Source organism: Podarcis melisellensis (assembly GCF_964234715.1).
Source record: "Podarcis melisellensis genome assembly, chromosome: 7".
NCBI lineage: Eukaryota > Metazoa > Chordata > Lepidosauria > Squamata > Lacertidae > Podarcis > Podarcis melisellensis.
In genome coordinates this window covers 22,383,610-22,408,317 of record NC_138539.1, presented here as the reverse complement: position 1 = coordinate 22,408,317, position 24,708 = coordinate 22,383,610, and the positions used below count along the sequence as shown (strand labels likewise).

Here is a 24,708-nt window from a genome sequence, read left to right as displayed (position 1 = left end):
CTATCTTCCTCCAATCTTGTTGCTTTCCCCTCTTTCACTTCCATTCCTCCCGAAGGAAACTTCGGCATCGTAACGCTGATTGCAGCCAGTTCCTTTATTCTTTTCAAATACTTCAAAGCTGAACTTGTCAGATTACTCATTGGATTTCTATTCAGACTGCAGTTCTGCAGACAATTTGTCTTCTTTTTTCAGTCTCTCTCTCTCTCTCTCTCAGGTGCCCACATCCAACAACACAATCACTTTTTTGCAACTAAGCTACTGGAATTTTCCACCCTACTTTCAGGGGAGAAGCAAAAAGTAGAGAAGGGTGGCAATACAGGATCCTAGTACCCACATAAACCTGTGCTGGCTAGACTGAAAAAATGAGTTTCTAAAGCCTTCTAAACTCAGCCCACTAGAAATTCCATTTTCCAGCGTCTGCAAAGGAAGTGCAGTCCATGTGAATGCCTACATCTTAAAATGGTATTGCTACTGCCACAAGCCCCTATTTCCTAGCTTCACAAAGTTAAATCTGGGAAAGGAGAGCATAGGAACAAGCAGAGAGGGACAGTGGGGAGCTCATCCAAGTGTCCTAACGTTAGGACTTTTTGGAAGATTCTTTTAAAAACCACACTAGGAATACAAGATGAATTGGTGCAGGTGAACCCATCACTACCATAAATCCCAGAAGCTGACTAGGTAAGTTATTCAGTGGCAGAAGAGACACTATGAACATTTTCAAAGGCACTGAACCCTGGCACTGAAATAGGTCCTACAGCTGACCCCTGAAAAAAACTAGCTAGGACTTCATTTTTATCAATTTTATTGTGCTTGAACAATTATCAATGTCCGTGAATCATTTAAACCCAAGATGCAGAGATATGATCAAGTCTCTTTCCAGCTCCCCACAACCCCAAACTATACAAGTACTAACTTTGATTTGTGTCATCATCATTTTCATGCTCTGAATCTTCATTGTCAAGACCAAGTTCCAAAAGTTCCCGGGTCCTTTTAAAAAAAAAAGTGAATGACAGGTTATTTTAGATGGCACGTAGTACTAAAATTTACTAGTGCTACACAAGAAAAATTATTAAAAATATTGTTATCAGCTATACAGTCCTACAGCTATACCATACACATGCAGGTCCCGCTTTCCTTAGAAATTGTTCATTAAGTGAGTGTTTGCATAAAAAGCTTATGATTTCCATTGATTCGTATGGGGAAAATCCCAACATGTTCCCACAGCTTGCTGGCCTACTGCTTGGCCCTCCATCCTGAATTACTTCCTGTAAAGCTGCCATTTTCACCAAGATCAGGGTTCTTATTGTGCTCCTATTTCCTCAGTCACAGCTTCATTTGAGAAGGGTCGTCCACGTCCAGCTGCTGACCGGAGCTGCAGCCAGAGGCGCCACCCCACCCCACCAAGCTGTGACTAAGGAAAGAAAACCAATAAAGAGCCTGAGCTCAGTAAATTGGCAGGTTTAAAAGAAGCAATTCTCAGATATTTGTATACACAGAGGTTCCGCTGCTCGGGTATCTGATTCAGATGTTCATGTAATGAGGTTAGGGTACAAATTCTTATTGTCTGGATAAATGAAATTTTGTATAATGAGTATTTGGAAAATTAAGACCTACATGTATAGTGTACTCATATTTTTATAATGTAATGTTCTAACTATAAATGCAAGTGAAGGCTTAGTGCTAAACATATTTATTTGTATCATTGTGTGTAACACCTTTCAACAAATTGAAAAGGGTAGTTTAAATCCAAAAAGCTGAATATATTTAAATCCTTCCACTATTTTAAAAACAAATTGAAGCACCCAAAGCAACAACATTCATTTCCTAAGAAAAGGATAATTGGGAGAATAGTGTGTTTATGATTATGATGAATGCTTCACTTGCCTTTCAAAAAATACTTTGAAAGACAAAAGAGAAATAACAGGATTGGTATGTGGGTCCTTGTAAACTGGCTTCTATGAAATTATTATGTTTCTCGGTACATTGTTAAATTGTTGTTTCCTGTTGAAAGAGCTTGAGTGCCTGAACTTTGGTTTGGTCAAAGAGCTATGAATATATCCTGGGAGAGGAATGGAGGCATGTGACCATCAATACTATTGCTCTGACCAATGTATCATTCTAGACCACCTTTCTGGTTTGGTACTGGGGGTCCATAACGTTCCCTCCTTCATTTTGCAGATGCCCAAACTGAAAATGTTCAGATTTCTAGTGAATTCTCATAACCAGACCAATATTTCAGCAATAGCTAAATTCCAGGTAATACTTGATTACCAGAACTGCATCATCTTCAGCTGTACATATATACTAATCTACTGCATATGCTACATATATAACCGCAAGACACATGCATTAGTGTTATGAATCAAAGGGGACACCAGCGCCCGTGCACAATCTAGCTATATTTCCATTGAGTAACTGGCTTCCGTACCTCTTCCGTTCCAGCTGAGGTGTATCCAAGGTAGTCTGCTGGTTCATTGCTTTAATCCAATAAATGAGAGCTTGAAAAACATACGCTACATGTTTCAATGAGCAGACATCCAAAACTGGAAGAACATCAGAATGCTCATCATTGTGAGAACGCATCAAGGAGAGGGCATAATTTAGGAAGTCCCCCCTTGCCGACATCATCCCCTGACGAGCACTAAGCAGTGTAGCACGCCTGTAATGATAAAAAACAAAACAAATGGTTTTGGGACACGGAAGTATTGCATTTTAGACCAGGGGTGGCTAATCTTTTGGTCAGCCAACCCTCCAAGGGCTACATATCAGTGTGGACAACTGCACTAAATTTTTGGCTTGTGGTTACTTAGGGGGGGAAACTAACATACAACTATTGAGGTACATTTGCATACCTTCTGCCCTCCAAAGTTCTTAAGCTAGCTTCTTCTCGTGCTGTCATCCTCTCCCTCCTGGTTGAGTTCTGTGATGCATGAAGTGGGTGGTTTGGGTGCCCTGGGTCTCCAGCAGAGGCAAGGGCAGAACCATAGCGCAACTGAGCTTCGGTGGAGTCCATAATGCTCACCATCCAATTCCACGTGGGTATCAGTTTTTCCTCAACGTAGTTCTAAATCAAATGTGATCAACATTTTGTATACATACATAAAACATAAAAAATTCAGAGAAGTTCTGAACCATACCCTATTGAACCAATTACACAATGTATCCACTTTGATTCCCCTAAATTTCAGATTCAACTGTTACCTTTCCTTAGTTCCCCATCCACCAGTTTTAGGGTCTGGAGGAGGGGAGAAATTTCCCTTCCTGGTGGCCAATATAGGGGGCAGAAGAATGATAATAAGCATGAAACAGTAGTTATTTACTGTGACTATACCAAGGAATTTAAAGGTGGAATTTTGCATTAAAGACAAAATGTAAACACGGAAATTGGCATATCTTTGTTGCACTTTACCTGCAAATTCACTGCATCCTGGTACGTCAGCTTCACGGCAGCTGGGATCTGAGAGTACACCAGGTGATTGTATTTGGGAATGAGGCCCATCAGATCAGATATTTGTCGGATCACAATGCTATATGCTCTTGCCAAACTGCTTGCTGATGTTAAATAGCTGCTAGCATTGCTAGCCTCAAGAGCCGCTGCTGCCGCTGCCGCACTTGTGCTGATGGTGCCACTTCGACGCAGGTTTGATGGATCAATATAAATCAAGCCTGCTGAACTTGCTAAAAGTAGAAAGAAACACATTCAGGGGGCGTCAACAGCTAAACAGAAATGAGCTCCAGTATTAGCACAAAGCAGATGATCAATATTTGATCCTATCCAGTCCATAAATGATTCTTAAAATAACAAAGCACTTCACAGCAGCTTATGAGAAGATGTACATAAATTACTTGTACCCCTTCGGATCAAGAAAAATCAAAATCAAAAATCAGTTCACTGGATAGGAAATCAGAAAAAAGAAAGGCCCAGTGGGGTAAAAAAATAAAATAAATAAAATCATTTTTATAATACCTGCTGGAGCAGAGGTACTAGATGGAGCAGTGCTAGTAGTCCTCTGATTCTGAGTGTTACGTACAGCCCACTGCATTGAGCGGGGTGCCTGGGCAGCACCATTGGCATGAGAGCTGTTTGTTGTTCGCTCCAGAGGCTCGTCTAGCATAAAGGTCTCTTGCTCTATATCATCACTCTGGCTGCTGCTGCTATCTGAATCACTGGTGTCATTGGACTGAGAGTCATCCTCAGAAAAAAATGCTGGAACACTGCTGGCACCTGAGGGGGAAAGATATACTATAAGGGTCACTGATAAGAGAGCAGGTTGAGCTTTATTTATTAGGCCAGAAATCCAAAGTATACTGTGGCACTCAGCTCCTACAAAGTAAGAAAAACTTTTTAAGAAGCACACAAATATTTTCCTACCTTGCGTTCTTTCAACGTGTTTTTAAAAGACAGAGCTGCAGATGCAACCCCACCTTTATACATCCCTCAGGCTGCAAGCATAGCAACATTATTAACCTGACAGTTGCTGCTTGATTTTATTTTGTTTTAAATTAATTTTGTTGCTGTAACCCAGAGGAGCTTATGGTGAAGAGTTCTGTTAACAATAATAATTAACCATTTCTGATTTTCTCCTACAAAACAGTCAAGGTAACTTAAAAAATAAGCAACTTGTAGACTTCAAGGTTTGCCCATCAACCTCTCTCAGACTAGGGGACACATTAAAATTCTTTTAATAATGTACAGCAATATATTGTCCCCCCCCCTGCAAAAAAAAACATAAAAATGAAGGCTGATAAAAAGAATATTACCTGCTTCTGATCCTGCTGTAGCTGCAGTGACAACACTTCTGCGCCCACTGGCATTGTCCTGGTTGCTATGGTTACTCTCACTATCACTCTCAGTTTCTGCTGCTGCTAGAAGATCCAACTCCATATCACTTCCTAATAACAAATTTATAGAATTATGTTAACACAGTGGTCTGCATGATACAATATTTCAGATTCTTCACAAAGCTATCTTTCAGTTTAAGCTCTCCCACTGCTCAACTGTTGAGAAGATTAAGGCACTCCAGTAGTACATTAACTACTGCTTAACTCAACCGCAGAAAGCCATACATTTATCTCACAAGCTTGCTGTTTTTGATACCAATATTACTAATGCACAATTACCAACACGTATAGCAATACAAGTTAGAGGAATAGGGGGTTGCAGTAGCTTTCTGTTTCATTTCTAATCAACCCAAAGAAGGTACAACTTACAGTTCCTTGTGTATGGCAAAACCTACAGGTTGCATCCAAACTAAGCCACACTTAGGTCCCACTGAAATAAATGTAGAATGTCAGCCATCACTACCTTCAATGGGACCAAAGTGAGAGGAAATAGGACTCAGTGAGGTACAGAGGACTTATTCTGGATCCAACCCTGTGCATGTCTTAAAATGACTAATAAACATGTCCACGTTATCATACCATCTTCATCATGCTCATCATGCTGCCCTTCTGCCTCAGCATTTTCCTCGCCATGTTCTTCTTGCTCATCATGGTGGTCTTCTTCCCCAGCTACCCCTTCTACCACCTCAACCTGAAACAAGAAGATTTTTTTCTTTTACACCGTGTAAATGCTTATCTTCAAGGATGTTTTGTAAATACAGCTCTCAAAGCTATGGCTGTTTTAGACATTTTCTATATTGTTCAATACACTTATTTTGCGCTCCATTCCTAGTTTTGGGCCAGCCCTGTAACATTTTGCTACCTTAGGCAAATAACAAAATGGCACCTCGCACGCCTAACTCCACCTACAGAAGTATGGCATACTGATAGTTGAATCTTATTCTAAGACTGGTGGTGGGACATATCTGCTGTAGAATGTCAAAAGTAAGTGATGCTCTACTATTTTTCAAACATATACATTTTTTGTTGCGATGAATATAAAATGAACACATTGAAAAGTGTTGCTGAGTTCATAATAGCTTTTTGTTATTATGTATTTTCTAAATTAAATAGAACTTTGAGGCTAAAAAGTGGTGCTCATACTCATAAAAGTTGGGAAAAGAGGGCATCAAATTGGCTACTCCCAGCTCAGACAATAGACAAAGCCATTCCCTAAGGTACCACAGGACTTTCTGCTGCTAGAGGCTAACATGGATTCATTTTTGGTAGTGTGTAACACCAAGGTTGTACACTCATTTACATCCCAAATTGCAGTACAGCTGAAACTTTACAAGCCAACTTATTATTTTGCATTCTAGTACTAGATTCATTTAACACTTGCACTGATATCTACTTTAAAATAAATAGAAAGTTGCCCATTGAAAACAATTAAGAAAACAACCTCTTCAACATCTGCTGACACAATGTCATCTTGTTCTTCATCTCTGCCACGAACTGGTTGAGACTGACTGATCCGCCTTTGCTGTGGATTTCTAATAATATAGGACGACTGAGACTGACTGGAACTACAAGAAAGAAATAAGCCTTTTAAAAAAATATAATTATATATATTTACACAGCACCATCGCACATGATTTTCTTCTCTTCGCACAAAGGTATCAACTTTAATACAGCAGACAAAAGAACCTCCATATTAACATTTGTTGAAAATAGTCAGTTGAATATAATAGATTTCCCTTCTTGTTTTTGATAGCTTCTTCATTTAAGTTATTTTGAGCTACCAGCCCAGTCCACTTCCCATGTTAGCTGTACACCTTGTTCTACCCATGGCTTGTTTAACAAAACCACAAGCCATCTCACAGATGAACAAAGGAGTCTCAGCTTGTTTGTCTGCCAGCTGCTCCTGCTTTGCGCCTCTCTACCATAGTGAATGTCTGGGGATGGATGGCCAAAACATATATGATTTACAAGAATGCATTTATAATGATAAACATTAAGGAGCATTACCTGCTGGATTGATCAGATGACGGCCGGGGAGGTAGTGGTTCTACTGAGAACAGTTCTTCACTGCCTTGCATAGCATCTATACTAGTGCTTGCCAATGTAAAAGGTGCCGTAGGACGTGCAATACCCATTCTGACTGGGATAATGAGGGATTCCGCTACATTGCACAATTCCTCCACAGCGTAAGGTAGCAAAGCTTGGAATACACGCTTGCATTTCCCAATTGGCTGCGGAATGAAGTTACTGGAAACAAAACGTGGGAAGGGAAAACACTGACATCAACAGCCACATTCAAAAAGGTTCAGAATACACAAAAACCAGAACAGGTTGTTTAATGGTTTTGTATTCGCACAACTATTTCTGTTCATCCTGTTCAGTCAATAGTCAAGCTGCATTGCTTCCCTCTTAACACTGCTAAAATACAGCCCTTCTTTCTGTCTCTTTGGCAAAAATTCTGGTCCCCACCTCTAGTCTAGTGGTTGGCCTACTGTTCCACTAGCAGCCCAGTGGATACAAAAGAGTATGTTGAACTTTACCTTAAAACTGAAATAAAGTTAAAAGTATATTATACAGTTGGAGAACTACATTTATGTGGAAAGACTCAAAACACAACAAGCTTAATTATAAAACGATGACTAACCCATTCATGTAGCTTTTCATAAATCAAACCATTTTATTAACTCTGCAGTCTTTATAGCAATATGAATCAGAGGCATAGTGTGGTACCCAAGTTATACAACCATGGCAGGCTTTGGCTTACAGATGGTAGAGGACAGTGATACTATGTGGTATGCTGTATGGAGACATGCATCCCCATTTGTTCCTATGTTTCAGGATACACAGCATGAGAAAGCCCCAATGTTTCTGTGTAATAATGCTATCTGTAGACACAGATGTGTGTATTTGTTTCATTGTACTAACTGAAACATGGTTTGAATTCAGAGGACTGTTTCCAGTTGACGTGTACACCACCTACAAAATACAATGACATCTACCCTTGAAGATGATCTGGAAGTTGCAGATGGTGCAGAACATGGCCACATGGCAAGAGCGGTACAGCAAGATGGGACCACACAACACCAATCCTGCATGAACTACACTGGCTACCTATTTTTTGGTGCTGGGTCCAACTCAAGGTCTTTATATACTAAAGCGCCAACAACTTAGGACCTCACTACCTGCTAGTTCTCTCCTTATCTGCCAAGCCAGGCCTTGCAATCTGCTGGACGCAGCTCATTTTGTAGACACACCAGTGAGCATAGCTCGCTATACGGGGGGTGACATGGCATAGTCTTTTTGGGTAGCCTCGCACTTGCAGAAGTCCCTCCCTATGGGGATCAAGTTGTCCCTCTCACCGTTTTTAGAAAACAGCTTCATTCACACAGGCATTTGGGAGAAGTCTGAGAGCATATAGTTACTCTTGATGCTACTGAACTGGTGAGGAGCATTTTATAAATAACAAATCTTAAGCATTTTCTTTCACTGCCCCAAGCAGTAATTTAAGTTTTTTTATATTAAAAAAGCTTACTTTTTCTTTTTTGAGGAAGCCATTTCCACACTGAGGATAACAAAAACTCTTGCCACAGAACGCAGAAACCTCATTGTAACAGAAATTGCTTCTTCTCTGCGACCTGGAGTGTATTTGTTCTGCAGTTCCTTTACGAGTGTCCCCAGCAAAGTATCTAAAAGCTGTAAAGAAAAGTTTACTGGAGCAAATGTCTACTACGGCTACGCAACCATGCAAATTCTTGTGCAAAGGAACTGAATACAGAAGAGTTATGACAAACTTGCCACAACTTAGATCTGCTAATCACATTAACGTTCATATCTTCTAAGCGCATAAGCACTGAATGGACAAATTTCTTTGGCACTGTGTTATTTAAATATGTCTTACCAGTATGTCTGCTGTACACTTTACAATAAGGCAGTGTGTAAAACAGTCCAGCCGAATAGTTCCACTTTGCTGATTAAGATACACTTGTTCTTCAGGCAACAGATGACCAATCCTACTGCTTGCACTAAGACTTGGAAAAAAGCAAAAGAAAGCAGGGGAAGAGGGAAAATAAAGTAAGTTGCCAAGTCTATGATACAAAGTCAGTGCTCAAAAGTGTAATCATAACTAGTTCGTTAATACACACGGGTCTTTGTTCTCCTGTGAGCCAAACATGATCATAGACTTCAGTGCATTCCAATCTTGCAAAACCCGTTCCAAGGCAAGCTGTGCAAATCGTGGAGGTTCTAAATCATGATCTGGCATATCCGAATCTAAAGCCAAGGAATTAAAGAAAAGCATGTAAGCAGTTGCTGCAGCAGTTGCTACAATAAGAGGAAAATCTTGCAAATGAGAAAAGGGTCCCACCTTCAGGATTCGCAGTCTTACGATTACGGTCTTCCCTAATTCTTGGTGGCCTGTACTGGCAATGTTCTACTGTTTGTCTTGCAACTGTCTGCACCAAGAAGAGCAAAAGATGTTCCCCCCTGTAAACATACAAACAAACCAAGAGTTGACATAGAGACTACACTGGGGCTTTTTGTGGGGCAGCGCAATCCCACTATAAAAGGGACACTTGCCTACTATTTGGCATGGTGACAAGGTTCGTGGTGGTAAGCAGCCGGAAAAGCAAATCAAGACGAGCAGACTTCTGTCCTGCAATTAATGTTTTGCACTTGCATTTCTCCCAGCAGTCACAGTAGGCTGTTGGGGATGTGCGTTTGAGCCTGAAAGCAGAGACAAAATGTGTAAATACAATTTCTAAATTTAAAAACAGCAGTTTCCATATCAATATACACTACAAGTTTCACTATGTCCATAATCATTTTTTTAAAAAACCCTGCTAATTCAACTGAAGTGTTTTTCATCTAAATACCATTTTCCAGTTCTTGTTTATGAAAGGCTACATTAGTCTGAGGAAACGGTGGCCTTGAAAATGGGGTAGCAGCTTCTCCCCCTATGATCAGTCCTAAGCAAATGCCTGATTTATCTCACCTCTCTCTGACACTGCTGGAGAGGAGGCTACCTAGCTGGTTACATCTCCCCTCCCCATCCCTACACTGTGGACCCAGGCCCAAGTTGCAGTTCCAGCTTCCTTCAATCATTTATCAATCTGTTCACTAACAAAAATTTTAGGTAAAGCAGAGCACTACAAGAAATAAAAATCTACTGCATTTTCAAACAAAATGAAACTGAATCATCCCTGAAAATATACAACAACCTACAGAAGTCTCGATGTTAGGAACAAACACACGTACTTGCAATCATGACCTTTGTGGCACACCCTTGCGCACTCTGTGCAACAGCACAGAGACTCCAGTAAACCGCATGTTCTACATTCAAATATATCCTACAAAGAGATAATTGAGCATTTTAGGGGGGGGAATGGAATACTATGTATAATTTTACGATGCTGCTTTTAAGTGGTAGCTAACAATTCTATATATGACTACTTATAAGTAAAGAATCGTCAAGTTCAATGGAACTTACTCGCAGGTAAGTATGCACAAAATTGCAGCCTTATTTATTCTTCAAGAGTTTTCAAGTTAGATTACATTAAAATAATGTTAAGCTTCTTGTTAATGGTTTCTTGTTAAGCCAAAGAGAGCAGTAAGAAGCATCCCCCCACTCAGCCCTTTCCCCAGAAAACCAAGCAGTAAGAGAAAGGCAAGCATTTAAAAATCTAAGCTTAAAAGCTCAGGAATATGAGCTTGTCTTTACACCTAGCACAAAAAAAACAATTAAGTTCCCTTATTTTACCTGATTTATGTGCTCTGCACCAGTCCATGTAAAGCTGCATGTATCATTGCAACATAGGACATATAAAGGAGAGTCGTCTGGGTTTGTGCCAGTTGGACAAACCATTCCCATAAACACATCCTCTTCTTTTTCACCTGAAGTTGCCTCCGCTTTTTAAAAAAGGAGAAAGATAGTGCTTAAAATGAAGTTATACATACTCTTTGAAGAGCTAGCAACTTAAGGTAATAATTCTCAAATAATTCTCAAAGGTCCTCTATGAAGAAAACAAAACGTCACGGCACTTTAACATTACTGCTAAACCACAATGCACATCAGCTAACTGAATGCACTCATGGTTCCCTCCAAAATGACTTCAAATTGTATTAGTTATACTAAACAAAATTCCTCCTCTATAGAGAACAGGTTTTTATCTTTGTTTCATTGAAACCTGCCACTATTCACAACCTTCTATCAATAATTGCCCTGACCTATTTTCACAGAAACGAAAACCAATGGATATCAAAGCATAGCCTCCTGCAGGGAAATTTATACAGGAAACTGTATCTATTGAATCAGACACTTTTTAAAACCAAGAAGATAACAGGAAGTTATTCATGGACAGCAGGAAGACTGGCATGTTCTATTAATTCAATATTTTACATTTTATTCCAATGCCTAATCCAGAGATTTAGGAAGGGGAAAGCCCTCAATTATTGGCATACATAAAGCAAGAATCACATACAGTATTCACATACCTTTGGCAACTTTTTGTGCAGTTTCTAAAATGGTAATTGCTGCAGGATATGCTCTGCCGCTTACAGCAGACATAAACGGTGTCATACCTCTTGCATCCCTAAAAAACAGTAATATGTCAGTATCATTTTCAGTTAAGTTTAAAAGGTAGTCTTCTAGGTTTAGCAGAAAGAGCCTGATTTAGTACTACCCCAACTTTTAAAGTTAAAATGAAGGTAATAGATCTGATGCATAAACAAAAATGGAAAAATCAATTTATTAACAAATACAAAATGGAGCTGTTTATATCAAGGCTCAGTGCAGCTTTGTAAAACATACCCAATTCCCTCAACCATTCTTCAAAAAGCTTGGCTTCCCAAGTAGATGAAAACACTACAAGACATGCACATAAAGACCCCTTACTTGGCTGATAGCAGTTCCCGAAGATAAGGCTGTAAAACCACACTGTCGCATAACAATTTCAGTATGAAGTGAGCATTTGCCTTCCGATCCTTTGATTCCACTACAGAGGGTTCTGTAGAAGGACCTGCAAATTGGAAAAGTATTGGTGAAAAATAGCTGCCTACAAAAGTAGCTCACTTACTTAAAACATTCTACACAAGAAGAGGGATTCTTGTATCAAGCTATTATGATTAGCCAACACATTCACAATGTCAGAAACCTGATGCTAAATTATGAATTTGAGTGTATATAAAGGACTGGAAACTTCATGTCCTGAAACCAATATTGGCCAACATATTTTTAATGTGTGAAGCAGTTCCAAATAGTTTTAACAGGACAAACAGACTGATATGTTAAGCACCCTTATTCATTATACAGAACAATGGGAAGATGCACCTTCAAGTTATAGGAGGGAACATTTAAGCTGCACTAAAATAGATGTATGAAGTGAGCATTTGCCATTTCTTTTTATTAAGTCATATGCAAGTGTACAAAATAGCATGTTCTCACCTGGTATCGTGGAGGTGCTGGGTCCTTGGCCAGTGCCAGTTGTTGCTGTGGTAAGAGATCCCACAGCAGGGGCCAGGATAAAATCAATGTCACCATCTTTTAGTAAACAGAACAGTAGGATGCACATCAATACATAAAACACATCCCTGGCAACATGCGCACTCCACAGAAACTAACCACACTATATCTTTACATTTTCTTTCCTTTCAAAGGCTATTCAATGAAACTACTGGTAAGTGCAGCTAACATTATAGCAGATAGCAAGTCACATTATTGAAAATAAGCAACATCTGCCTACAAGCTGTAATCAGAAAATTTTAACACTCAGTTTTCACCTGAAAGCACAGAAGTGGCTAACTAGCTAAATGCTTTGCACCACTGAAGTTGTAATAACATTGATGCAATGCATTTCTTATTCCTACACTCTTTCACAATTCAAACGAAAGGCAATTTATATCTACTTTTACACTTATGCACAAGTGCATGTGAAAATCTTACCAGGGTCCATAGCAGGAGGATCAGGCACCCAGCTTGGAGGAGCGATCGGAGGAGAAACTGGATCCTGATGATCACTAGATGAAGCCCCTGCTTCATGTCTGCCCAAACCTGCTGCTCTCAGAGATCTTCTCATCATCTCTCTCAGTCGCAAACTAAGACCAAACAGAAAATCCTAAAACTAATGCTTGCGCAGGAAGCATAATGAAGGCAACCTAGTGTTCGAGAATGCCAAACAAACTTTTGTCCGCATTTATAACTAATATGTGGAAAAGAAAGCAATATAAATGCCACACCAATTATTAAATGTGAAAAAGAAATACGGCACGTAGTTTAGACACAGTACTGTCAATATACCAATTCAACTTTACATTCTCCTCGTAACTGCGGTTAGCCTGAAGCTGCTCTTGCATTTAATTTATAAGTGAGTGCCCCCCCCAAGATGGGGGGAGAAGGGGGAATAACTAGCAACCAAAAACACATTGCAGGTGGTTTGCAAGTGAATGGGCTCCAACGTAGGAGTACAGGGTGCCAGTGTGGTGTAGTGGTTAAGAGCGTTAGTCTCGTAATCTGGTGAACCGGGTTCGTGTCTCCGCTCCTCCACATGCAGCTGCTGGGTGACCTTGGGCTAGCACACTTCTGTGAAGCCTCTCAGCCCCACTCACCTCACAGAGTGTTTGTTGTGGGGGAGGAAGGGAAAGGAGAAAGTTTGCTGCTTTGAGACTCCTTAGGGTAGTGATAAAGGGGGATATCAAAACCAAACTCTTCAGCAATGTATCAGATTCTTATCTGGTGAAAACAGGCTTTATCTGGTGAAAACATAACTTTATGACCACTATTCCATAGCAATTGTTGTTATACTTTTCCATTCTCCATATAGATGGGTTTATGAAGCATTTCTGTATCCTTCTGCTGTGCTGAAGAAGAATTCCACAAAACAGTGGGTATATCTGGAATCACTGTTCACTACGTCTATTTGCGAACTACTTCAGCAACATTGGATGCCATAGACAAAGCTTTTCAGCCTGTTTTCACCAGATAAGAATCTGATAAATTGCTTCTTTCAGAGACTTGCATAGTCTTCAAAGACTTTCAGAGACTTATAAGACTTATGTTCATTTGGTTTTATGTTTTCAAGAGAATCCATTAAGTGCATATTTTGTGATTTTCAGAGATTCGTAAGTTTTCTGTTTATGTGGTTTCATATATTTCATATTGTATAAAGAGTGTATATTGATATTGTATCATTGTATTTGGTCATCGTGTTGTCTTGCTTTTAGAAAGACTGGAGCCAGAAACAAATTCCAATTCTCCTGTAATAAGGAGTTAAGGAAAGACTGTCGTCAATCCCAGCCAAATATGAAAGAACTGTGGCTCAAACCAGAGAAAAGGGCACATAGTCCTGTCCACCTGATACAAGTTATGCCTCTCTGGAGGGCTGCTGCCAGCCAAACCCTGGATTAGATGGAGGGTGCTATCAGAGACAAGCAGAAAGAGGGAAAGCAGCACCACAGTAAGTCAGGGAAAGAAGAAGCGAGCTCCCATGCTTACTGGAAAAGGATATTTATTGTTGTTGCTCATCAAAAGATTTGAAAAGTAGTTTGTATGTGGTTTTCTTGTTCAAAGAACAAGAGCCAGAAATCTAACCTGCACACACTTAGGAACATGAGAAGCTGCCTTATAATAATCAGGCTGTCTGCCCATCTAACCCAGTATTTTTGACTGGCAGCGCCTTTCCAGGGTCTCAGGAAGAAACTCTCTTTCTATTACCTGCTACCTGATCTTTTAACTGGAGATGCCAGGGAGTCAATCTGGGACATTCTACATGCGGACGATGTGCTCTATCACTGAGCCACGGGACCTCCCAAGCAGCTCTTTGGATCCTGGCCTGCGTTAATTCATAATGTCTTGCCGGTAATTAATACTGCAATAGCAAAAAGAGAAGTTTCCACTAGCTTACCTTCTGCTGCTAGAGGATCCTGCACGATTTCCCGGTCCATTACTTGACACCACTGAAATAGCATTTGCAATCGCCTCGACGGCAGATAACCTTTCAGCAAATGTGTTCCTTTCGGAGCGCTCTGCTTCTGAAGCATAAAGAAGAAACTTGGCATCTGTTTATTACAGAGACATTAAACACTAAAGAACCGAAAGCTTCTCTGTCACTTTTATATAAATTTTGTATATGAAATCAACATGGAATTTCTCAATATTTATATGCAAATGTATAATGACGATGGGTTTGATTACTGAACAGCAAAAAGCCTCCAGCAGAGAAGAGAAAGACAGGAGAATTTAAACTGGAAAACACATAACACACAAATACACAAAGCTTAGGTTCTTTTTTGCAAAATAAGGAAACCAGTCTCCAAGCAGCCCCATAAATCATTCATTTGTTGGACAACACATTCAAAGGTTCAGAAACATGTATGTACTTTAGAGAATTGGTAAATGAATTTGCTTGCTTTCCCCTCTACTTCCTCACCCCTATTTCCTTTGCAGCATTGCTTGGTAGATTTATATGCTATTATTTTTAAAATTGTACATGGCCTTGAGCAAGTTAGGAGAAGGGTGTAAATGGTGTAGAAATGTATTTTAAATGATTTAGAAAGTACACTTTCTTCTGCTTTTAGTTCCTCGAAAACTTCATGTATTTTGCCCCACTGCAGGCATACACAGTATACATAGATGTTTCCATATTTCTAGTTTAATAGGATTCTCAGTTTTGTAGATCTCCAGTTCATGCTGCAAAACACAGTTTTAATGCATCATACGGGCCATTTTTTGACATAAATTTCTCCTATCCACCTTTCTTTCTTTCTCTCTTTCTTTTTTGCTTTGTTTCAACAGCCATAACCTTATGCTTCAAGTTCACAATGGCCTGTTTCGTCTTGAAATTCCTGTCTTTCTGCAAGCGTCATCTGCTAATTTCCCCCAGTGTACATTAGAGGCAAGAATTATGGCTGGATTTCAAGCACTTCCACACATGCAGGCAATGGAGTTGGCACTAGCTTCTCCGTGCTGCTTTGAATACTGCACCAGATGGTCCCATAACCTCCAAGCACAGCTTTTCAGGACTGGAAGACTGCAGTGGGAAGGGAGCCTTGAAATAGCCTGATACACGCATGGAACATTGAGCGCAGCATTTCAGATCCCACCCTTATTTCCAAGTGACTTAATTTACCAAGTGGAAAATGTGATGCTGAACTCAAAACTTGTTGCCAATTGGGACATTTGTTTCCCTTTCTACCATACTCTCTTCCTGCATTTTCCAACCAGATTGCCTTGCTGGTTTATGACATGTCTCATTACTAATGAAGTTGCTGTGTGTGTGTGTGTGTGTGTGTGTGTGTGTACCTGTGTCTGTGTTTGTGTAACTATTTCAGAACAGGTTTTGAACAATTCTGACTCATCTTTCTAGCCTTCTTGCAAAAGCTCTCAGAAGAATCTCATCAGCATGAGATCACTGAACTCACCCTCTTCCTCTTTTGTTTCTTTATTACTGGTTGGAAAGCACACAGATACACAAGCATGCAGAATATTTCGATTTCCATCACATCTGTGACTGAGGAAAGTCTGCAGCATTTGTGGATTCTGATCCAAGACAACAGCTTGCTCGAGGTTCATCAAATACTGTCTGCAGGCCTCATAGTCACATCGGAGAATATGCTGCATTAAGGTTTGCTTCTGTGCTCAGAAAAATTGAGAGAGACGTTAATAAAACAAGAGCAAGCAACATTCCCTTCCCCTATGCTACATTCTGCAGCCTCTTTTAGCATCAGTACTTTATCCTGACCTAAACAAAGTACAGGATACAAATGAGATAAATACCTAAAACTGATCATCTAACATTTTAAAAGTACTATATATTTAAATGATAAACTAAGATTTTAGCTGGTCAAATGCAGGATCAACAAACTGATTTGAGGACAGGCAGGTTGGGAATCCTATATCCCAGCTACAATGCTTTTAAAATTGAACATGTAGCAAACAATTTTTACTTATGCATTTATTTACATTTTAAAAATCTTTATATCCCATTTATCCCTTTCATAAAGAAGTTGTCTAAAGTGGCTTACAAATAAAAAGCAAACATAAAAGCAACGATAATCCAGTTATGAAAACACAAATTAACAACATTTAAAAAGCAACTAAAAAGTAAACACACTAGCACTAGAAATCAATATTAAAGCAACAGAATCAAAGCTTGTTTTAAAAGAAAAGTTTTCATTTGCTAGTGGAATTTAAATAAAAAGGACTATAACCTATTTTAGCATTGCATTGTTTTTAAAAGCATTTTGAATACCTAGATATCCCATCTTATTAAAAACTGTTATTTAAAGTTAATTTCTGGGGTGGATGAATTTTTAAAAATAAATCACAACATCTGAAAATGATGTCCCAAAACTGCTATCACAGTAAAACAGAGAGAAGAAGTACACAACTATTTGCATGTGATTCTATGAATCTATGGGCTCTTTTAGGCTTGCCCTTCCTGACCCACTTAAAAGTGGAAATCTGGATTAAGCTATGTTTTTAAAAAATCACATTTTCTCCCTGTATTAAAGAGAGTTTAGGTCCAGAACACCTATAAACAGTAATAGCAAACGTTTGAACAAAAAGTAGACTTTATATTAGAAGTATCAATTTAGGCAGCTGCATTTTGTAACTAGCAGTAAGCTACTTCTGTCAAAGAGCTCTCATATCTAAAATTACCGTTTAGATATATTTGTAAAAAGGGAAAGTTCAGTTGAAAACGCTGAGTAATCCAGGTGGTGCAGGATAATGTCTCTACGAGAGAGTATGGCAGATATATATATGAATTACCTCAACAGCCATTATAATGATAGCAGCTTTCTTTTTGATGGTTGAATTGGCAGGAAGGTTTGTTAAGGAATGAACTCCCATTCCCAGGCTGCTAATAGGTGGAAGATCAAGCCAATCAGGGTCTCTTATTCCTCCCATACAATCTTTTGCCATTGGATATATAGTGCCATTTCCATCTCGTAGAATGATTGGAGATTCCTGGGGAAAAAGTAGATTTTTATAGAATTCAAATTGTCATTATTTTTCTCATTCGTTATTGATTTGTAGCTCTATCACCTGACATATCAACATAGATGCACTGATGAAGCCCGTCTGGTGTTCCTGCTGATACGCCCACACAATGCTGACATCCCTATCACCCGATAACTCTCCCTCCAGGTAAGGTAAGGTAAAGGTAAAGGACCCCTGGACAGTTAAGTCCAGTCAAAGGCGACTGTAGGGTGCATCACTCATCTCGCTTCAGGCCGAGGGAGCCAGCGTTTGTCCACAGACAGCTTTCTGGGCCATGTGGCCAGCATGACTAAACCGCTTCTGGCGCAATGGAACACCATGATGGAAACCAGAGCGCACGGAAACGCCGTTTACCTTCCCACCACAGCGTACCTATCTATCTACTTGCACGGGTATACTTTCGGACTCCTAGGTTGGCAGAAGCTGGGACAGAGCAATGGGAGCTCACCCTGTCGCAGGAATTCGAACGGCCGACCTTCCGACTGGCAAGTCAAAGAGGCTTAGTGGTTTAGACCACAGCGCCACCCGCGTCCCTCCAGGTTGTGTCAGACAACAGGTGTAGTACCTGTCGTCCTCACCGAACACTCCTGCAAATATCCAGAATGGACTAGAAGCCCGAGTTCAAATGCTTTCTAAATGCAGTTTGCATAGGGGAATACATATACATTACAACAATATCCAGTATCAGAAGCATGCATGGTTGTGTCCCTCTCTTCTTTGTGTGGGGATAAAACACTGGCGAGTCATGTCTCTTCAAATTCTGCAGCTAGGTTGCAAGGCAAGTGAGAAGAGGAGGGATTCTTCCCAAGATCCATTAACTTGTGTCAGTAGCTTACAAAGCCTTATCCCTCACTATACCATTGATCTACCCACCTTTTTCTTTTTCTTTACCACTTCCTTCACCAGATAGGGATCAGGAACACTGACAGTCAAGTTAAGTCTGCCATGAAGATTTATTTTTCAATATTTCTTGTTTAATGGAATCATTTATCAACATTAAGTAACCCATTAAAGAGGTACTTTTAGGGTGGTAGGAAACACCGAAAACGGATGAAGCTGAGAAGAAACAAACCTGTCCAGCAGTGAAAATAGCAACACTCCTCTCATTCTGCCCAAGGAAAGCAATACTGCTAGTGGGGAAATTGTTTTCTTGTTCTGCTTTTCCAGTTGCAAGATCAAATATGCAATATCTAACCCAGTTCCCGGTCTTCAGGACGGCATGTACTCCTGAAAGAGTGCAAAAAAGAACACTGAGCAACAAACTATTTGCTCCAAAAAAAATTTAAAACCATTTAAACTAGCAAATATTGATTAATGAAATTAAGATGACTCAGTTTAACAATTCTCTACTGGGATAAGTACCTTTCTTTTTTCTAAAGCAAGCAATAGATAAAATGAGAAGGAAAAAACCCTTCATCCTTACCTTTGGAATCTACATTCACAGCTAGGATTTCTGTTTTTTCTGGAATACATAACTTTTTAGGAGTCCTCTGAAAACAATCTGGAACTTTTGGTGTTCCACCAGTTTTTACCACCTGTAACAAAAGCAGATTTCTGTATTTCCAATGCAATCTAAAGAATTGGGTTAATTCCCCTCTCTTTAAGAATGTACAATTTGCTTGAAAAGACTAGGATTCTTCTGCAACAGCAGACAACCAGATGCCTAACAAGCTCATTAGCCGTGCATAATGGTGAAAGCCATCCCCTCTTTTTTGTTCCCAGCATGTGATAAGCATAAGTATGCCATCTATTAATGTGAGGGCTCCACTTAGCTGTCATAGCTAATAGACAATGATCAATCCATAAATTGGTCTACACTTTTTAATGCCATCTAAGCAAATGACCAGAACTACATCCCAGCCATGTATTTAAAGTAATTTATGTGTTGCATGAAGTTCTTTCTTTTGCCTGTTCCAAACCTACTGCCTAATGTCACAGACTCCAGATTCTTATAAAAGAAAAATTACTCTGTGGGTAATTTCTAAAATCTAACTTATGTCTCCCCTTAGATGTCTGTCTTTCTAAATTAAAAATATGCAACTTCTGAAGACTTTACTTTTAATATCTCTGGTTCTTATATTCTCAAAGTCTGACACCTCTTTGAGATGGAGTGATGGAAGTGAACATAAACTCTAGAAACTGTGGCTGCAGCAGAGATAATCGAACAGGGCCAAAGTCCTGGCATTGCAAACATACCTGGAGCTCATCTATCCTGAGCAACCGACAATCTTGGAGAAGAGAAGATGGATCAGGATCCGAACCAGAGCTGTTTGTACAATTTGCAGTAGTAGATGTCCCCGGAAATTTTACCGCAACATAAGCACCATCCACTTTCAGTACCTATAAAAGAGAGCATATTGCATAGTGTTGAAGCAGAATTAAAACTCTCTGAAGTGAAGCGGGGGGTGGGGAATCACTTTACTTAAAATCACTGTACTTAAAACATCTAGAAAAGCAAGCAGTGCCACCACACAAAACCACATTTTCACCAACAATTTCAAACTGCTATGGCTAGGTTTGCTGTAAAACAGCTTTCTTCTATCCATTTTTAAAGGATTGGTACACAGCAAATTAAAGGAAACTAAGAGAGCTTATTTTATACAAACCTTCCCAACAGGAACATTCTTAACATCTTCCACAAAGACAACTTCCCTAAGAGACCACTGTTCTTCATTCACTTTCTCCTCTTCTTTTGGGGCAGGTGTAGATCGCCGCCGCTCTTAAGAAAAAAAGTAACAGATTAAAAGTCTCCTTTGTAGCATGTCTGCTGCACGCATATTCTATGTCTAAAAACAAGCACATGGCTACTTATGTCACTTTTCACAGGAAGTGCCTTCTGTGAAGTTTGTGGCATCTACTAAAATTGTATTTTGCTAATTTTATCCCTCTATGGAACACTGTTTCTTACATTATTCATTGTGGGGGTTCAGGAATTAAATATGGATACATTAATATAATTGGCAGACGTTGCACCACAGTGGATTTCAACAAGGCAAAAAACCCCCAAAACCTCCCCATATGACTTACTATATGGCATTGATGCACTGCTTGCTATTGAAGAAGCATCACTACAGGTAGAAGCTGGAGATGGTGGTGGACCCATTTCAGTTTTCACTGGTTCCTGTTTGCTTTCAGGCCTAGGATTTATTTTTTTAAAAAACAAGGCAGTTGTTACATTTATTTTCCATGAATACAATGTGAAAACTAGTTAACACTTTGGACAGAGATACTAACTTCTGAATTGTTTCTTAAGTCAACAGAAGTTTTTGCTGATGCAATATAACAGCAAACATATACTGCAACAATATACAGAAGAACTGTTTATGGCCATTTTCAAACCATTAATTTGTATTGGGGGGAAATCAACATACTCTTAAGTATGTGGTTTGTCAGTATGAAAAGGCAATGCAAAGCACATTCTTCGTGTGACTTGCTTCTTTCAAGTATTTGCTAAACAGTCTTCAGAGCAATATTTACAGCCCTCTATTGCACTCATGTCTGTTTCAGTTATGGAAACAGTGAGGAGCTGGAGTACAGAGACCCATAATCTAATATCTTTTTCAGCCACCGGCTACTGTGTCCCTGTCAAAAGTTTAGAACACTTACTTTGCTTCAGTTGTTTTACTAGCTTTCTCCATGTTCTTTAAACTCTCTGGTGACCGGAGCTGAAACCGACAGCTATCATTCATATTCCAAACAGATTCCATTAAGACGCCAACTTTAGGAATCCCAGCGCTAATTGAAAAAGCAACAGCTCCAGCATGATAGAGAGGATTATTTCTCAAACACACCTGCAATCAATCAACAAGGGAGGTAAACAAGTATTTTTATTTGTTTGTTTGTTACCCACCCTTCACCCTAAAGTCCCATTCATTCCCAATGAAGAATCAAAACTATGTAAGCAAAACAACACTTAGAAGAGGTTAAGTACTTAATATATTTTGACCAGGTTTTTTAGTCGTGACATATGGAATATTATCTCTATCTTAGCTGCAAAAGTCTTAGAATAGGTGTAGCCAATACGGTGCACCTTCCAGATGTTTCTGGACTACAACTCCTATCCTCCTTAGCAATTGGCTATGCTGGCTAGGACTGATAGGAATTGTAATCCAACAGTATCCGGAGGGAACCACATTGGCTACCCTTGTTTCCTATCACATAGTTTCCTAATAAGGGCACCTGGTTTGAAGGGAAGGAAAAGGTTAAGGCAAAAGGGCAACTACAGGCACACCAGCGTATCGGAAACTTTTTAGGAGCAACAGTGACAACGCAGAGAAGAAAGGCAAGAGCCTAATATGGTTGCAGCTAGTTCACAGCACAGAGCTGCGTACGAACAGGTGGTTTAAGCTCTGTCACTTCAAGTTATGGGAGCACTTACATTAGAGTCTATCTGCAGACTATTTGCACATGTCACTGCATCATAAAAAGGGTCTTAATGGTGGATTTGTTCCTTCTCAAAGCTTTAAAATGTCACACAGTAAGCCTCTACATACCTGAGTACCAACAGTGATATTTGGCATTGAGGAGATACCAGCACTAGACTTAGGCTTTTTATTTTTGGCTCTAGCCTTTTCCAGCATCTTCTTCCTTTGGCTAAAAGGAACTACACCCCTAGGAGGAAAAATACTAATATAAGGTTAAAAAAAAAGAGCTGTGTTATACTTATTATCCATAAATGTGATTTTCAAGATGATGTGGTATTGATTAAAAGGAAAAAAAGTGCATTTTCAAATGTTTATTTCCAGAGCTAATAAAATAAAATAAGATCTGAGAAGCTGAGCTCCCAAAAACATTATTCCTGCTTACAGGTTCCTTCAGTAAGTATCCCATGCAGTCATATGTATGGGAAATGTGTCTGTGTAAACCAAACAGGTCCCTCCAAGAAAGTCTGAAAAAACTGAAAGCTCAGAGATGCTACCAACCCTCAGTCATACACAGCAGCTTTCCACACATGGGCAAGGAGGCAAAGGCAGCATTTTCCCACTTAGTTCTACCAACAAACCATTGTATACAGCATGACCAAAGACTTGCTTTTAAATTGATTTCTTAATTGAAGTATTTTTAAAGTGCCCTTCATCCTAACTCAAGCAAGGGCAGCATATAAAACTCAACATGCCAAGAATACAATACAATAAAACAATACAGCAACATCAGGCATAAAGCATTCAGAGCCAACTGCAAGTTTCAACAATTGTGATTGCTGCCTAAGAAAGCAAAGCAGGAGTTGTGAAAATCTGACTGAGATCTTGCTACCACATTCACAACCCTAATTAAGCAGAGCCTTACTGACTGGGGAGAAAGGTGGAAAATAGTTTTCATAAAAAGGATAAAGCAAAAAACAAGCAATTGCATTCAGGGTTCAAATTTTGTGACCAGAAAGAAACAGAGGGAAGGCAATGGTTTCAGCTCTTTTCCAACGTGTGGAATGTGGCAGTCCATAGGGCAGGAGGGGGAAAGCACTCCTAATCTTTCAGAACTTTCTAGAAGGTTCCTGCTATGATCTGTGCAGCCAGTGGGACTGTTCATAACCAACCATTGCTGACCAATGCCACTTAAATGGTTGAATCATTTAAGGACACATTGGTTCTCCTGCACTACTAATCTGATTTAATTTAATAATTATTAAAAGATTTTTTAAGCTACATTTCCAGACAAAGTCCTCTTCAAACAAATGTATACAATATGCACTATGAAACAAAGTAACATTATTAAAATTTTGATACAACTTGATACGGAATACATTCATGGTCAATTTCAAGTCACCTTTTTAATCATTGTCTGGAAGAATTAGGAAAACTTAACCTATAAAGGTTTTAAGCCATTACAAATCTGCACAGCCTGGCAAAAGCACAGAAGAGTTTAGACAGTTACAGAGTAATATCCTCCCTGCACTATCAAACCGACACTCTTATTACACATAAAATCCTATTTACAAAAATCAACTAACACTATTAATAAGCAACTTGCCTTTTGTGTTAGTTTAGACATAAGGCCCCAATGAAGGAATGGAAGTAAAATTAAGCAGTTAGAACTTCTATATTGCACCCCTGCTTCTAATCATATTTTCACAAGTGAAACCCCCAAAGGACACAATACCTATGTAGTCACCCACTGACTGCCAATACAAAACTGGACTGATCCTACAGAAGATGCTTAGCCACCTGTGATGAGATACCTCAACTGTAATAATCACAGTTGTGTCTTAGACAACTCCGATAGCGGTATCAGCCTTGTATAAACATTTATTTACAGATTTTATATCATATGCAGTGGAATATCTATTGTCATATAACTGTGAAGGTTTGTTACAGTAATAAAGCATTAGCTCTTCTAACTCTGAAAGCATCCTAAATACAAAATTCATTAAAATAATTCAGTGTCAAGTCACTTCAATGCTTTAAGGACAAGAGCATGCTTTGTTTCTCTTTGATCCAAGAACAGTCCTTTCTTCAAAGCAATGTAACCTCCTAAAGAATTCTAACCAGAAGGGAAAATTCAGTTCCATTAAAAAAAGAGAAACATGCATATGAACAAGGATGGGTAAATTCAATGTACCTTAGTGACCCAGTTCACACCATGGTAAACCAGTTATTGGTTTATTTGGTTAACATGCCAATCTTATCCACTTTGCTCCTGTATGAGCCACAATCACTGTCTTAGCTTTATGTCAAAACTAGGGATAATGGTTAGTTTCAGTCAAACAAATAATGCTTAGGGAGCTAAGAACAAACCTTGACCACAGGTTGTAGTCTGAAGCAAACAAACCATAATCTTTGGTTTCAACATAATGCAAAACCACAAATCATGGAGAAATCACAAGGGGAAATGCTATGAATAAGTCGGAAATTAAATCGTTATAACAAAAGGGGAGAAAA

At 39.3% G+C, this 24,708-nt stretch overlaps 1 protein-coding gene across 8 annotated transcripts in view; it reads right to left on the bottom strand.

The window, feature by feature from the left end:
• The window catches only part of UBR5 (ubiquitin protein ligase E3 component n-recognin 5), a 66,654-nt gene that overhangs the window by 12,676 nt on the left and 29,270 nt on the right, over positions 1-24,708 (bottom strand). For 6 of the 8 annotated variants that reach the window (XM_081918589.1, XM_081918586.1, XM_081918590.1 and 3 more), the window contains 30 exons: positions 22,327-22,444; positions 21,440-21,624; positions 20,861-20,970; positions 20,440-20,552; positions 20,030-20,173; positions 19,257-19,368; positions 18,906-19,060; positions 17,603-17,800; positions 16,252-16,462; positions 14,736-14,862; positions 12,779-12,930; positions 12,281-12,376; positions 11,732-11,855; positions 11,332-11,429; positions 10,598-10,746; positions 10,096-10,187; positions 9,418-9,564; positions 9,206-9,324; positions 8,985-9,111; positions 8,741-8,870; positions 8,375-8,535; positions 6,850-7,089; positions 6,284-6,407; positions 5,422-5,533; positions 4,762-4,893; positions 3,968-4,225; positions 3,410-3,678; positions 2,853-3,064; positions 2,429-2,659; positions 914-987 (listed from right to left, as the gene is read on the bottom strand). In XM_081918589.1, coding sequence (XP_081774715.1) covers positions 914-987; positions 2,429-2,659; positions 2,853-3,064; positions 3,410-3,678; positions 3,968-4,225; positions 4,762-4,893; positions 5,422-5,533; positions 6,284-6,407; positions 6,850-7,089; positions 8,375-8,535; positions 8,741-8,870; positions 8,985-9,111; positions 9,206-9,324; positions 9,418-9,564; positions 10,096-10,187; positions 10,598-10,746; positions 11,332-11,429; positions 11,732-11,855; positions 12,281-12,376; positions 12,779-12,930; positions 14,736-14,862; positions 16,252-16,462; positions 17,603-17,800; positions 18,906-19,060; positions 19,257-19,368; positions 20,030-20,173; positions 20,440-20,552; positions 20,861-20,970; positions 21,440-21,624; positions 22,327-22,444 — 4,520 coding nt within the window. The remainder of the gene's footprint in view (positions 1-913; positions 988-2,428; positions 2,660-2,852; positions 3,065-3,409; positions 3,679-3,967; positions 4,226-4,761; positions 4,894-5,421; positions 5,534-6,283; positions 6,408-6,849; positions 7,090-8,374; positions 8,536-8,740; positions 8,871-8,984; positions 9,112-9,205; positions 9,325-9,417; positions 9,565-10,095; positions 10,188-10,597; positions 10,747-11,331; positions 11,430-11,731; positions 11,856-12,280; positions 12,377-12,778; positions 12,931-14,735; positions 14,863-16,251; positions 16,463-17,602; positions 17,801-18,905; positions 19,061-19,256; positions 19,369-20,029; positions 20,174-20,439; positions 20,553-20,860; positions 20,971-21,439; positions 21,625-22,326; positions 22,445-24,708) is intronic. The other 2 variants (XM_081918587.1, XM_081918588.1) reach the window with 2 other exon arrangements.